The sequence below is a fragment of the Eubalaena glacialis genome, chromosome 8 (genome assembly GCF_028564815.1).
Source record: "Eubalaena glacialis isolate mEubGla1 chromosome 8, mEubGla1.1.hap2.+ XY, whole genome shotgun sequence".
NCBI classification, from domain to species: Eukaryota; Metazoa; Chordata; class Mammalia; order Artiodactyla; family Balaenidae; genus Eubalaena; species Eubalaena glacialis.
Genome location: NC_083723.1, coordinates 109,869,322 through 109,885,587, shown reverse-complemented (window position 1 = coordinate 109,885,587; position 16,266 = coordinate 109,869,322). Strand labels below are relative to the sequence as shown.

The window sequence follows — 16,266 nt, the reverse complement described above, 5'->3', positions numbered from 1 at the left end:
CGGATTCTTAACCACTGTGCCACCAGGGAAGTCCCAGTGCTGGAGTTCTGAAGACAGTTCTGAGGCCTCCTTCAGTTCCAACTAATGGCTCAAGGCTGTACTTCCAGCTGCTCCCACGAAAAACTGAGCTTGCTCTGAACCATGCCCGCCTGCCAGCAGCTCTCCCAACCAGAGCAGTTAATTTGCTATTTAAGATGCACATCTTGATTTCTCTCCACAGCCTGCCCAGCCACATTTTGCAGTTTTGATTAGGAGATAGCGCCCTGTGTGCAAGAATTGGGTCGGGTCACACCATTTAATAAAGTTATCATGACTGATGTGAGCACTACACACAAAAGGGAACAGGAGTCACACAGCTGTACTCTTTGTGGCATGAGATCATGCAGCTTCCACTTGGGTAGAGACCTTTTTGATGTCACAGGGTGAGGGATTAAGTCATAATTATGTAGATCTAAATTACCTTCCAGCAAACCCACTGGTGCTTCTTCATTAACATCCCAGCAGGCTTTAATTCCAGCATAAGACTGATCACCCTTCAGCTGCCCGACATCTAGCCTGCAGAATATGTTTGGAATTAAGCAGGGACTTTGGTTGGAAGGAAAATCAGGTGCCATTTCTCTACTTTTGTCTCAGACTTGATTTCGATGAATAACTGTGCATCCTCCTTTCATGATAGTGCTGGGGATGCATGTTTGCCGGGTTCTACACATTTGACTTCACTGCCCAAGGCTCACAGCACTGGAATCTGAGAATGCAGTAGTTATTAGGACCTTGGATATCACGGATCATCTGAATTTTCATCGGAAGGCAGTACAATTCCAAGTCAGATTTCTTCCAGAACCTTTTATGACTAAGGTGGCCAACTGATATGATCACGAACATTTTCTAGGCCCAGTCAGACTCAGAATCAGAGCTGTAACATCTTAGTGTCTTTTTCAGGGGCACTGAAATAACCAGGAGGAGAGACTTAGGGATTAGAGGGATCTGCTAGGAACTTGGATGTTTCCATCCCATATCAGGTTGGCAGTTGATCCCCGGTCAAAGTGCGGGATGCCTTGGGATTGGTGAGTTGACCCTTGTTTTGTGTCACCCAGGAGCTTGTTTTAGCAAGGATGGCCTATGAGCCAAAACCACCTCCTGCACCTTCCATTGGGGTGAACCAAGGAGACTGCCCCACAATGTCAGCAAGATTAAATAGCCTTGTTTGAGGAGACTTCAAGGTGGTCCCTGGAAGATATGGACAGTGAGATCTGCTTTTCTCCATTCAGGAGGGAGCTAGGCTTTCTCATACTCACCTTAAGGGATCCATTACAAATCAGTTACAGTACAACACCTTAAGGTGTTACAGATACATTTTTTTCTATCTGTAACAGGGAATATTCTTCAGTTTACCTTAAATTGGGTAATGTTTAGCCCCTAAGAAAAGCATAGAGGAGATGACAGAGTTGGGAGGAACATTCCAGGCCAGTAGATCCTCCAACCAGAATTAGCTAGTAGGCTTAAAAAAGGAACATACTGCCAGGTCCCACTCTACACCTACTGAGTCAACATCTCCAGGGGTTGGGAGTTGGATTTCTTCTTCTTTAAGCTTCTATCAGGCTTAATTTTGATTGCAATAATTTTCCTAATTCTTCTAGGTGGTTTCTGGTCTCTGCTTTTTGTTTTTATCTTAGCTTGTTTATGTATGTGTGTCATAATTCCAGAGTGCTTCAAATCCTTTCTGGAAAACAGATGGCAGTGGTAGTGATGGGTGCCAAATTCTAAGTAAAATTGAAAACAGAGGTCATTCACAAAAATCATCTACCCACTGGAGAAGGAAACCACATTCATCACCTATGATAAGTGGCCATCTATCGTTGGTTGAAAGCTTTAAGTGACAAGCAGCTCACTACTTTAAAATGTGACCTGTTCCACTGTGGGCTGCTCTCACTGTAGAAAGTTCTTCCCTGTTTTAAAACAAAATTAGCTCCCTGGTAACACTTCTCTCATGACCTTAGTTCTTTTCTTTGATTATTTTAGAGGATTTTTCCTCTCAGCATGTATTAGTTACTACTTGGGACATAACAAATCATCCCCAAACTTAGCTACTTAAACAACAATTTGTGTGAGACACACAGTTTCTGAGGGTCAGGAATCCAAGAGCAAATTACCTGGATGGTTCTAGCTCAGGGTCTCTCGCGAGTTATTTGGATGTCAGTTGGTGTATTTACAGTCAACTCAAGGCTTGACTGGAGCTGGAAGATTTGCTTCCAAGGTGACCCACTCACACGGTTGTTGGCAGGAGGCCTCAGTTCCTTGCCATGTGGCTCTCCCCATGGGGCTGTTTGAGGGTCCTCATGACGTGGCAGCTGGCTTCCCACAGAGCAAGTGATCCAAGAGAGCAAGGCAGAGCCTCAGGATTTATAGGACCTCATACGGTCACACACCATCACTTCTGCCATAGTCTACTCAGTAGAACTGAGTTGCTTACTGCAGCCCAACTCAAGGGGAGTGGAATTAAACTCTGCCTCTTTAAAAAAAAACAATGTCTCTCTCTTTATTGATGTTCTCTATTTGGTGAGACATTATTCTTATTCTTCCCTTTAGTTCGTTACACATGGTTTTCTTTAGTTCTTTGAACATATAGCTGATTGAAAGTCTTTATATAGTTAAGTTCAACATCCAGGCTTCCTCAGGGATAATTTCTATTGACTGCTCCTTTTCCTGTGTATGGGCCATACCTTCCTGTTTCTCTGTGTGTCTCATAATTTCTTTGTTGAAAAGTGGACACTTTTGCCTTAAAAAAATTTTTTTTATTGAGATATATACCATAATATTCACACTTTTAATGTGTATGACTTCAATGGATTTTAGTATACAGGCATTTGTGGGAGATATTGTGGGTTCAGTTGCAGACCACCGCAACAAAGCGAATATAGCAATAAAGTGAGTCACAAAATTTTTTTTGGTTTCCCAGTGCATATAAAAATTATGTTTATACTATACTATGGTTATTAAGTATGCAATAGCATTACATCTAAAAAATGTACATATCTTAATTAAAAAATACTGCTAAAAAATGCTAACCATCATCTGAGCCTTCAGCAAGTCGTAGTAGTAACATCAAAGATAATTGATCACAGATCACTATAATAAAATAATAATGAAAAAGTTTGAAATATTTGAGAATTACCAAAATGTGACATAGAGACATGAAGTGAGCAAATGCTGTTGAAAAAAAATGGCACCAATAGACTTGCTTGATGCAGGGGTGCCACAAACCTTCAATTTGTAAAAAATGCTATATCTGCGAGAGCAATAAAGCGAAGCATCATCTTCCTCCTGGATTATATTAGTCTCCCTGTCATCCACCTTCCAATTCATCATTCATCTTCTTCCCAGGGTAATATTTCTCAAGTCAAAACCTGATCCCACTCTATTGCTTAAAATCCCTTAGTGGTTACCCCGCATTCCTCAATGTAAACACTAAAAACACATTCATATCTCCTACGAGCCCCCAAGTTCTTCTCCAACCACATGTCCCCCAAGTCCCCGCTAACAGCCATAGCTACTTCTCGTTCCTTCAGTAAGCATGGTGCTGAACTTTTTAAAACCTTCTTAAGCTCCTCTCTTCTCATTCCACAAAGAAAATAATGGGGTTTTATTTTTGTTGGTGGTTCCTTTTTATTTGGATTTGAGATGCATTTTAGAGAACTTGGCTCCCTTTAAAAGAGCCATTCATTAAGAAAGGGTAGGTTTGGGGACAGGATGAAACTTTCTAATCAGTAAGGTAAGAGCTAATCATGCAAATGAGGGACCTTTGTAGCTTTACTAAGTCAGAGGCTGCAGCTATACATTATTAATAAGCTATGGGCTGGTGGCATGGCCCTAGATATTAACAGGATAAGTTAGATGGACTTTAATTTGGGCATGATAAGGGTACAAAGCTCTACACCCTTGGACAGGGAGCCGGTTTGCACCAGCAGTAGGGGTTAGGTTTGGGGGGCTCTCTCTACTAGTTCATGGTTCCTGATTGTAGGCGGCTAGAGTGGAGCACTTAGTGGGTCAGAAAAGCACCATATCACTGGGACTGAGCCCAGCCTTGTTTTCTGTGGACCTAGTTAGTGTCTTTGTGCTCTGAGGCAGGTTGGGACTAAAGCCTGGGTCCTGCCTTGCAAATTCGAGTTTTAGGTCCCAAGGTCATATGGACCACTCAGAGCAAAGCCACGTCCACAACTAGGAAAATGACAATCAGTAGATGTCCTATTGTGGGGAATTAGAAACTGACACTAACGCAGCATCTGCAGGGCGGGATATTAATGAGGGGCAGGATAGCCCGAGCAGGTGGCTCCCTGAGGAATGCTGTCCCTCAAGGCCAGACCCCGGGGCATCCTTCCAGAACCTGTTCTCCAGAGATGGCTGTGGCAAACTTTTTAAGTCCTGCCATCTAAATCTGACCAGTACCAGAAGGTTGGTTAATTACCAAGAGAGGGGCTAGAAGTGAGTGGTGAGATGTGTTCAAGACATGAGCTTGGCTGCTAAGACTTCATAGGCTTTACTGCCTTCTCATGAATGAATTTAAAAATAAGTAAACCCAGTACTTGACAGCTGTGGACTTTGGACCCAGTACTTTGGGTCCTCGATCCCCCTTAATTATGGAGAACTATGCCTCCAGATCTGACTAGAAGGTGATTCTGATCCTGCTGTCAAAACGTTGTTGCGTTTGCCTTGAAGTGAACATTCCAATAATGGTGGTGGTCAGAGAGGAGGGACAGGGGGTGGGGACTTTGCTGAACTTACAGAGCATGTTGAAAGACAACTTTTGTCCTTGCTTGCTAAATGCTGTTTGTGGCCTGCTTACTTTGTAGCATACCACCTGCTAGCAAAGCCATGGGGAGGAGGTATGCTGCTCCTACTTACTTCTTATGGTTGAAGGTTACTAATGTGTACCAAAGGAAGCTGACAAACAGGAATATCGAATTGGTTTAGATCCATGCCATGGCCTGAATGTTTGTGTTCTCCCAAAATTTATATATTAAAATCCCAATCTCTAAGTGATGGTATTAGAAGGTGCTTAGGTCATGAGGGTGGAGCCCTCATAAATAGGATCAGTGCCCTTATAAAAGAGCCCTCACAGAGCTCCCTAGCCCCTTTCACCATGTGAGGACATGGTAAGAAGGTGCCATCCATGAACCAGAAAGTGGGCCCTCGCTAGACACCAAATCTGCTGGTGCCTTGATCTTGGACGTTAGAAGCCTCCAGAACTGTGAAACCTAAATTTCTCTTGCTTATAACCTACCAAGACTCTGGTATTTTAGCAAGTCTCAGCCAGAAGGGACTAAGATAATCAGTCCTCAATCGACAGGTGGAACATGGGGCAAATTACTTAGATACTCTTTCTTGCCTTCTAAACTCTGAGTAGGGTTTGGGACAGTGTGTAACCATCTCAGGGGTCTGCTGGGGCATGACCTGCACCACAACTAACTGTATCTAGGAATTAAGGAAAGGTAAATGCAAGAAAATTATAACAGTTAATAAAACTGCAAAACTTAAGGATTTCTATAACCTCTGTGAAAATACTTTAACATTTGTTATATTGTAGATGAGTGAATTGCAGCTCTTTAAGTGCCAAAAGGCCTAGTACCTTGTGCTTTATTAGTCTCTTAAAACTGGCTGAGTTAACAGCATCTCAGTGTTATATTTTCTCTTTTCAAATTGCAACTTCATACCTCCTTCAAAGCCATTAACATTTACTTCCATTGGGACATCAGAGAAATATAAGGAACTCTGCGCTATTGGAGAAGAGGGTAGAAAAACAGAAAATAGATTTTTCTCCCAGTCTTTTTCATGTTTTGGTGAATGGACCTGTTGTTCTCAGAGGATAAAAACTCAATTCTGGCACTGAATGGCACTGCTATGGAAAGCTTCTGGCACTGAATGGCACTGCTATGGAAAGCTTCCAAAGAAAAAAGGGTCTGGTCCATTGAGATGATTAGACCTCAGTGAAAATGCAGAGGTTTTAAGCTTTAATAACTGTTAATTATAACAGATACTAATTTTTCCTCTTTATGTATTGAATATAGAAGCTTTCCTATGAATAGTTAGAAACACTGAACTAAGACCTATGTACATGGCGTACTAATATTACAGGAGTGAAAATAAAGGAAGGAGGCAGAAAAAGCAAAAGACATAAATAAACTGGGGGCTCTAGGGTCACTCCCTGAGCGAAAAACACATCCCTGTTGCCTCCATCTCTAGGACAAACGTGCTGACTGAGCACCTGACATTGGCAAAGCACCACCTCTTCTCCCTTGAGCCTCCAAACTTGGCTCCTGTGCCCATCACTCCACTCAAACAGTCCTCTTTGATGTAATAACTTCACTACATCTTTGATGCAATCCTTCATTAAAACTCCCTTGATCTTGCCATTCTCCTCATCTTTGTTATGTGCATTATTCAGGATAGGCAAGGCTATGATGCAGTCACAAACACTCCCCAAATTTCAATGGCTGAAAACAAGAAAGATTCATTTCAGGCTTACATCACACGTCCACTGCAGGTCAAATGGAGCTCTTCATCTTCCTCCCTCTGGGACCCAAGCACAGTGAGTGGTCACCACCTGGAATGTTGCTAGATGCTGTGGCAGAGGGGGCAGTGCTGTGGAGGGTTGCACACAGGTAATTAAATGCTTGGGCTGGGAAGTGACACACCTCTACTCACAATTCATTGGCCACCTAATCTTATGGTTCCAGCCAAACATAAAGGAGCCAGGAAATGCAATCCTACCAAATTCCTAGAAGGTGGAGAACAGGAAACATTGAGAATCTAACTAAAAATATCAGACTTTTATTTCATATAATGCAGTAACAAACCATCCCTCCAAGTGCTGCATCCATGTAATCCCAAGAGATTCAAAGATCCCACGTATCCACTGACTCCCAGCAAGGTCTAGAACAAATTAAAGAACATCCAATGTGCTGGGCCTCCTCCCTGACTAGTTTTCCCTCTTGACTAGTTTTCGTAACTATACTCTGCTGATCCTTCTTATATTTCTGAGAGTTTTTTTTTGCTTAATTTTCTTTGCTTCCTTCCAAACTGTAGCATTTGTCAAAATGTACCCCTTCCCCTCAAGTCCCCCCCATCACTACCCTAACCCTACACTTTCCTCAAGACTGTAGTCCAGTTCCTACCCCTCCATGAAGTTGTATCCGGCTAACAGTAGTCTATAATGTTATTATTTGTTCTGAATTCCTCAAGTACTTAGCCTAAACCACATAATGAGCTTTCAGCACCACGCTGGCTTGCAATATTCCATAGTTGAGTCCTGTCTGTTGCCCTGTTCTTTCCATGTGACGGTCATGTGTTTGAAGGCAGGGCCTTGCCTTCTACTCCTTCAGGTGGCAGCCTAATAGGGTGGGGGCACACTTGGGCTCTAAATGCAGGCTCTCTGGAACTGGCAGTCAAAAGACCTGGGTGCTGGTCCTGCCTCAGTCACTAAGCGTCTCTACTCTGTTCCTTAGCACTCCTCCCCTGACCCCTCAGAAAACTGAGATGGTTGGGACAAAAGCTCTCCAAAGTTCTATCCAGGTCTTATGAATCCACAACTGGGCAAGTTACTGAGAAATCAGTTGACGTCATCTCCTCATCCCCAACTAGAATGAATACTCCCTCCCTCTGCCGCCCTCTGGGAAGGTTATTTGGTGCCTGTTCCTGGAGCCCAGCAGGGCAGAAAAGAAGAGGGAAGGGGGTGGAACTCCCTCAAGCAGGCTATTGTTTTGAAAGGTCTAAGCCTTGGGAAAGGACCTTGGATCTCCCAGTGGCAGAAAGGAGAAGAGATTTTGGCATTTGGAAGAGAGAGGGGAGAATTGTCCAACCTGGAACGTTGAATCCTCCAAAGCTGAGTAGAGAGACAGGGGCCGTAGATTCCATGGTGGCTCCAACCTGCACCCAGCTCAGCGCCTCCCAGTGGGCAGGACATGGGTGGGGCTGACGGTGGGGGGATCACGCGTGGAGGCTGGTCACTGCAGCCTCAGAACACTGGAGGGGACCTCCACATTCGGAGCTGCAGCACCTGAGGGCAGCTGGCATCCAGAGCAGCAGTGACGAAGAGATCAGGACACACTGATGACCGTATTGTCTTCATGGAAGCCTCCCTTTCCCCTCCCCAGGAAGAAACCACAAAAAATTACTGAAGTTGGACTTCTGCTAAGAATGGTAAGTGAGAGCTCAGAGCCGGATTTGATTTTTTAAAGTGACCCTTTTCTCACCTCGATTTCACAGACCAATTTGTGAACTTGGAGGTCCAGGATCCGACATTCCTCAGCATAGGTGGGCAGAGTGACAGACAGCAAAGTCAAAGCCCAGGCAGGCCATTTCCTCTGTTAAGGCCTGGTCCCTAAACGGTACTGGAGCCTTCAGAGTTTAATGAGATGCGCATAATACTTTGGTGGGCAATCAGATGCAAACTCACTAATAGCTATTGATAAAAAGGAAGCAGGCTTGAGAACCAGACACCGAGGGCAGTTGTCCTGTGTGGGAGAGGGGGCCGAAACAGTGGAGTAACAAAATCAGGAATGACTGTTGTGGGGTGGGAGGGTGGCTCTTCAGGCTTCCAAATCCTGGGCTCCACCTGGCAAAACCAAGGCCTTTCTAAAAACAGGGCCTGTCAGGGTGGCTGTACTCGTATGCCACATCAACAGGGCAGGTTTTCTAGATATTGAGTCAATACCACCTCAAAGAAACAGACAAGATAATATTATTATTAGAATATTATTTATCATGTATATGTAATACTTATTATGTGCCAGGTATTGAACACCCTCTTTTGCTTTATAGAGCAACAGTGTTGGATAGGAGCTGTTATTATTATCCCATTTCACAGATGAGGAAACCGAGGCTTGGGGCATTTAATAACTTGTACAATAGCAAACCACTTGTAAGAGGCTGAGGTGACCTTCTGAGCCAAGGTAGAGCAGATTCTAAAATCTGAGCGTTTAGCTCTCACCCTCCTGGTCACTCCATCACTTGGCTGAGGTGTGGGTCCTCTCCCATCTCCAGCTGGCTGGGCTCAGCCCCTGGGCCAAATGTTTTTGTTTCCAAGAGTTATGTTGATGTACTGGCCGCAGGGGTGGCCTCAGGCAGTGGGGGGCTGAGGAGAAGCAGGGGAGAGAGACAGGTAGCCCCAAATTCAGTCCAGGAATGTAGCTCCCTCTAGGGGCCACAGGAGAGGACAGAGCAAATGGAGGTGTCAAACTACCAGAAAATGTCATTTGGAACTCAAATACAGCACGTGAAGTACCCTCCCTTTGCTACACGGGATGAGGGGTTTTGGCTCAGGATAGAGAATAGAGGGGTTCCAAACATGGACTCTGGAGTCAGCATCTGTCTGGGGTCAAGTCCTTAATCTGAGCCTCTGTTTCCTTACCTCTGTAAAGTAGGGATGATCATAATATCTACCTCATAGGATTATTGTGAGGATTAAATGGAAGTACGCATTAGAGCATTCAGCACAGCACCTGACACATATTCAGTCTTCAATAAGTGGTATCTAAAATAACATAATAGCAACCATAAAATAAATACAGTAACAAAAATCAGGTACTAAGGGTTTCCTGCTCTCTCACAGTAAATAAATCCTTGTGAAAGAAAACTCAGCCTGGTAGGTAATTAAATAAGTTTGGGATGAGGAGATTGCCAATTTTTCTCCTCCTAGAGTATCTATTTGCAAAGTCAGCAGGAATCTGAGGCCACATTTCTAAATGAGATTGAATATAATAGGAACTCCACTCACCCGACAGCACCTGACTTTATTTCTTTTCAGTTGTATGTACATAAATAAACTGTATATACATGAATAAAATACATGTGCTGCTTTTACAGCTCATTGCGTTCTCTCTCGGGGTCCTAGGGACTCCTGCTCCAGGTGTGTGAATGTTCTGGTGATATTTTTAATTACAGACATAAGTCTGTGGCCCAGGTATGTGAAAGCAAGTCCTCAAATCAGGCACATTTCCCTTTGAAAGAAATTTCCAGCTCAATTCCTCAAGAGCTTCTGCAACCCTTGATAATTAACTCTCTCTCATTACACCCCGGCCCAGTTGGAATAGGCCAAGCTGTTTTCAGATGTGAAGCTGCAGTGGGTTTCCCTCTACACCTCCTCAAAATTCCAGGCAGGTCTTGAGCCTCAGCCAAATTAGGACAACCACCTCCAGCTGTGTACACCTCATTACAACTTCCATCTCAGGAAGAATCTTGGCTGTATTTCACATCTGGTCATCCGCTTATTAATTATGTACTTCTTAGGACAACTGTGCCTAATTAGGACAGAGTCGAGACCTTTGCTGAGCCCAGTCATTCTTTGTTTTCTTGTTCTTGGTATCTCATTACGCTCCCTCCAAATTATGCCCAATTTGTTTTCCATCCCTGCCACATTAAGACAATTGCTCTCAGGTGTGTGTATTACAGCACACGCTCTGCTTTTCAAAGCTCCTTGTTTTCACATCCTGCTAGAAGGACAGCCACTTCGCTGGTTTTCTCATTGCGTTTGTCTCCAATGGAATGAGTCTAGCTTGCGCTTGTGGGACCCTGGTTACCCTCTGTTGTTTACTGTGAATTTTCTGTGCCCTGGTCCTGGGGAAGCAGCCACAGCTACGTCTCAGAGCAAGAATCCTGAACGCAATGGCATTGGTACATTCATGGAAGCTGGAAGCGGGAATCCATTTGTTCCATCAACTTCCAGGCTCTTTGCTGGTTAAGGAGGGAAAGTGAATAATGAGATACAGCCGAGGGCTTCCAAAAAGGCAAAGCTCGGAGAGAGTAGAAGAGGGTTGGGCTGAAGATTTCAGTCCTCAGTCCTACCAGATGTCTTCCTAAATGAAAGGGGAGCCTTGGGATATATGGCCTCTGACAAGGGCAAGATCAGAGTGGAAGTAGCAGCACCATGTCACAAGGGACTGTCTCTTTTGCTTGCCATTGCATGAATCCGTATCAGGATTTGTTATTGCTGTAACCGGCAATCATATCCTTTTGACTGACAATGAATGCCTTAGCGCTAAGACATTCATGGATATGACTTGACAGTAAGAATGATCAGGCTTTGGTTGCCAGTTCAACTTGGCTGTATTTGAGGTTTTCTTCTCAAGCTATTTGAAACATAAATTAATGACTGTCAGGCCGAGAAAACATTCAGGCAAGAACAATGTCCTGGAGAGAGGCTGGGGCTTCTGTGAGTGAGGTCACTCTGCCCAGGGCTGTAATTCCAGGTGGAGAGTCCCCACCAGATCCTGCATGACTGGCTGTCTCAAGGGTCTGAGCTGTGGGAGCTTAGGCCTGGTCCTACCACTGAAGTTGGGCTGATTTGCCTACTCAGAAATGAACTTGTCTTTCAGAGCCTGGAAGCAGGGGTCCTCTTTGGCCAAGGGCTGCACGAGGAACGTATATCCTTGTTCCTCATCTAATCAGCAGAGATGTAATCACGTGTGAGAGGGAAAAAGTTCCACTTGGGCAATACGACTAAAAACACCTCATTGTGAAGTCGGAATAAAAACACTGTACAAGGATGAAAGTCCCTGAGAGAAACTGTAACCACCGCACAGGTGTAAATGAGGGCTCATGGGGTGAACGGCACAATATTATCCAGAGTATTGTTTATAAATTAAGAGGTGTACTGATAAGTGATAATAAGATAATCAAAAGTAACAAAACACTGCAGAAGAAGAAACCACTATCAGCAGTTCTGGGAACACGATTTACCAAAATCTATCAAGAGTTGGATCCTATCCTTTGAATGAGTACCTCTTCTTCAAGGAATTTATTCTAAGGGAGGCTGAGTTGGGAGAGACTCCTTTAGTATTTTCCAATCCCTTGAAAGGAAGTAGTATTGGCGACACGGTTGTGGGACAGCACGCTGAGCACCAGAGAGCAGATGACAGTGACAGCAAGAGAAGGAAGCTCTCTCTGGGGCTGCTCTTGCTTGTGGAGCTGCTTCTCTGATGACCGGCTGGTCTCACCTCAGGGTCCTCCTTCCTCGTGCTCTTGTCTGTTGTCCCCCTCCAGACCCTTCCTCATGAGCCCTCTCCACGGTGCTGACAGTGGCACAGACGGTATCCCACGTATGTCCATCCCATTTGTCGCTTTGTAGAAGAGCGAGATACCGGTTTGCTTTGGCTTAGTGCCCTTTCTGGGGAGGCCTATTTTATTGGCCTTTTTAGCTGCAAAAGCACATTTACGGAGTGGTCTTCATGGCTGGAAACGAACTCTTGTGGCTACATATCAGTGTCAGCTGATGCTGGACCCTGACCTTGGCAGACCCTGGCTCTCTCCAGTGATGTCCAATCATGGCTGTGAACAGCACAAAAGCAGTCTCACAAAACATCCCCAAGGTAGGACCATAACAAGTAGAAATCTTCACTGTTCCCCAAAAGGGGATAGGTCTTGAGGTAGCTGTGCCATCTCCATTTGCATCCATGTGACCATCCACCGAGTGTGTCACTGGCTATCCTTGACCTGTTGAAGAATAATGACTGATGCACCATCTTGCATAGAAATTCGGGACAAAGAACCTTAGATCGCTTTTTCTGTGCAGAATTGACATTTTTCAATCTTATCATCATTGTAAGCAAAGCAGGGATTTCACTTTTCTAAATGCTCCCCCGAAGCAGCTCATGTGGCCATTGGTCTGCCGGTTCTCAGTGTTTTTGGCATTCTACTCTGTCCAAACCCATGTCCCTTCCCACATCCAATCAAATGATCCTAAGCACTCCCTCATCCCACCCTGGCTCTTCTGGCCTCCCTATCACCACTCCAAGGTTCTCTGTCTAGAGTGGACAGGAAAGGGAAGAAAAGGCACACGAGCTCTGTGGGCAGGCCACAGCCACTAAGGGGAGGCTTGCAAACCACAGTGATCAGCTCTGATCTCCCCTCGTCTCCCTCTTCCCACCCCCACTTCTCGGGAAGACTACTTCCAGTGATGTTGTTTAGGGGCAGTACATTTTTCCATGGTCATCTCCCATATACATTCAACTTCTTCCCAATTGGGCCTCTGAAGCTACACAGATTTACAACATTCCTTCCAGAATCTCCTGGAAGACCATCTTCCAGCTGCCTGCTGAGTTCCCTTCACAGCCGCCCCACTGGCCCGATTTCTAACCCAGCCCCGAGTGCACATCTCTTACGATTTTGGTTAGAGTCTGGTTCCCATTCTGTCTTAGAGGTAGATAATAAGGGTGTCCTCATTACTGAGGATCTGCCCCCCTGCCCAGCAGCATTTGGTACATGTTAGGCTCTCAGGGAATGTTTGCTGAATAAATACAAGAAAAACAATACACAACATTTAAGCTTCTCAAACCATTTTTTAATTTTCTGCTTTTCCCAACAAGACCTAAGTTGTACAAACAGGTGTAAAATTCTGAACCATCAGGGCATAAGGCCTGACCTCATGTGGTCCAAGTCCTTTCCACTCTCTTTTCCACGTGTTTTCAAGTTGTGTCCCGGTCAGTGCATTGCTTTCTTCTGTGATATATGAGCCACAGGCAGGAAGAGAGCTTGGAGATGTGGGGACAATGGGGAAGGCGAGTGTGCCAGGAGCAGCGAGCTCCCACACCAGCCGAGAGCACTTCAGAAACAGCCTCAGCTGGTGGGTGAACAGAGGAGGAAGGTCACGGCTGTTCCAGCTTCCTTGCACTCGGCTGGCAGGCCTGGGCTACTTTCTAAGATGAGAAAGACCTAGGGGCTCCCAAGGAGAGTAAGCATTGAAGAATCATTCACACCCAGACAATGTTTCAAGTGAGATAAAAAAATTCTCTAACCGTCATTTTCTCTTGGAGAACAGAGGAGAAAAATCAAGAAGAGGGTTGAATTGCCTTTCCTTCTTTCATTTTTGTCATTAATTTGATGGTGTTTGGTTTTGATACAGCAGAAAAAAAAAAAAAAAAAAGGCATCATACCAACCTATCACCTGGGTCCAGGCTACTGCATACAAAACTCTCCCAAGGATTGAGATAAAAGGATTTTTTCTCCCAAGCCCTGAAGAGGTCCTGTTTCGGTCATGGAAATTTGTTGAAAACTGCAGCCAGCTGAGAAGCCATTGGCAATAGAGACAGAAAGCAATGCACATACACTTATTTCATCGAACTGTAAACTGACAAGGTCAAGACAGTAAAAATCCTACTGTTTATGTAATAGAACCCTATTAAGTGATTTTAGGGAGGGACTAGAAATTAGGAACAATCTACTTACCAAAGATTGCTGGGCATTAGTCATTCATGCATTCATTTTTTGCAGAGTTCAATTCGACACAACCTTCCTCCCCATCCCACCCTAGGCCCTTTGGAATTGACTGCATCAAAGTAAATGTTCAATCCAAACATTCTGTACTGCGAAGTCCCTTTACAGTTTATATGAAAAACCAAAACTAAAGAGAAAAGAACCCTTACAACTTCTCTCCACTCAAGCATCAGTGTAGAGAAAACTAAGTCAGCTCAGAATATACAAAATAACATACCAAAGAAAGGAGTATGAACAAGGAAACAAAATGACCAGTCCCCCGCCCCCTCCCGTGGTGCACCCCATTACACCGTAGTTATTTTCTTATCCTTGGTGGCTTGCTTGATGGCTGCCTGCTCGCAGATGATCTCCTTGAGCCGCTGCAGCCGCATATTCTGGGTGGTCTGGTCTCCCACCCCCGTCTGGCTGCGGTGCAGCAACGTCAGGGCGTGGATGTACTCCAGCTCCGTGTACTTCACGCCCTGGTCCACTACCAGGTTCAGGAGTTCATCAGCCGTGTTGTACAGCATCTCGTAGTACTGCCTGAGAAAGCAAGACACAACACTGCTCACTGGCTCCGTGGTCAGCAATCTATGTGGTTTCAGTGGTAATGAATGTGCTGTTTATAAACTACTTAGTTTATCTATTCAATAAACATTTACTGATCACTAGATATTGTTCTAAGCCCTATGAATGTAATGGAGAACAAGACAGACATGATCTCCATCCTCCTGGAGCTTACTTCATGAGAAGTCTAAATGAAGACCCAGGGAGACCTCTCACCAAGGTCTCAGTTCACTCAAGACTTTCTCCTAATTTTGCATTTGCCTCAGGAGATCAAAAGAAAGAGAAGTTGGGGTACAGAAGCAAGAGAGAGAAATAGCCATCTGGCAGGCATTGCTAGTAGTTTCTGTCTCATTCAATCCCTCATTCATTGACTCATTCATTGGAGGCTCTGTGAAATATATGGTTTTCTCCATAAAGTGGGATAATAATAGTATCTCTTGAAGTTACAGTACCTCTTAGGTTATTGGAAGAAGTAGTTAATCCATATAAAGTACTTAGAATGGTGCCTGACACAATTCTACCTGCTCCATAAACATTAACTATTATGACTGGAAATATATTTATAATAATGTATTAACAGTAATGTAATAATAGTAATAGTAGTATATAATGATGAGCAAGACACAGCCCCTTTCCTCAGATAGCTCAGAGACAAGTAGGAAAAGGTAATGAAAAGCACAGAAAACTGCTAGCGAAGTTAATTTCCACGTACTGTGTCATGTAACCCTCACTCCACCTAGGGAGCTATTACTCCTTTTCTCAGATAAGAAAACTGAAGCCCAGGGAAGTTCTAGGACTTGCCCAATGTCACAAAGACATTTGTGGCTCTGACAGGATGAACCCAGGTTTCTGACTCTAAGTCCAACACTCTTCTTCACGGACAAAGACAAGAATGTCCCGAGTGCCCGGAGTGAGGTATCAGTGCTATGAATTTCCAGCAGAGGAAGGAGGAAATCACACCATGTTGAAGGGAGGTGAAGGATCAAGGAAGACTTCAAATGGGGTAGGATACTGTCAGGCAGGGCTTCCAGGAAGGAAATTCTAGATTAAAGGAAAAGAAAAGAGATGAGCAAAGACAGGGAAGAGTAATCTGGTTAGCCTGGGGAGTGCAGCTGAATAGCGGAGAGTCGTGGGAAAAGGCAGTGAAGGACAGAGGTAGAGAGTCTAACATCAGGAGAGTCAAGTCAGTAAAGCACTTTAGGCCTAGATAAGTCAATAAAGCACCCCCCATCTGGGGGCCCAAGTTCTGCTGAGAACAGAGGCACCATTCCAAGTTGTGCTTCCGGAAGGTTAATGTGACAGCAGTATGTAGGATGGTCTGGGAGGGGACCAGGTATAATTCTAGCAAAAAGGAAGGGACCTGAGAGCCATTTGGCTCAAAGCCATTGGCCCAGGTGATGGAGAGAAGAGTAGTGCCTTCTAATGGAAGGGAAGCAGGCATTAGAGTGAATGTGCAGT

General features: G+C 44.6%; 1 protein-coding gene across 2 annotated transcripts in view; it reads right to left on the bottom strand.

Moving 5' to 3' along the window:
* Positions 1 to 13,308: 13,308 nt before the first annotated feature.
* Positions 13,309 to 16,266, bottom strand: part of EXOC4 (exocyst complex component 4) — an 843,793-nt gene continuing 840,835 nt past the window's right edge. For both annotated transcript variants that reach the window (XM_061198739.1, XM_061198740.1), the window contains one exon: positions 13,309 to 14,784. In XM_061198739.1, coding sequence (XP_061054722.1) covers positions 14,547 to 14,784 — 238 coding nt within the window. In that variant the 3' untranslated portion in view covers positions 13,309 to 14,546. The remainder of the gene's footprint in view (positions 14,785 to 16,266) is intronic.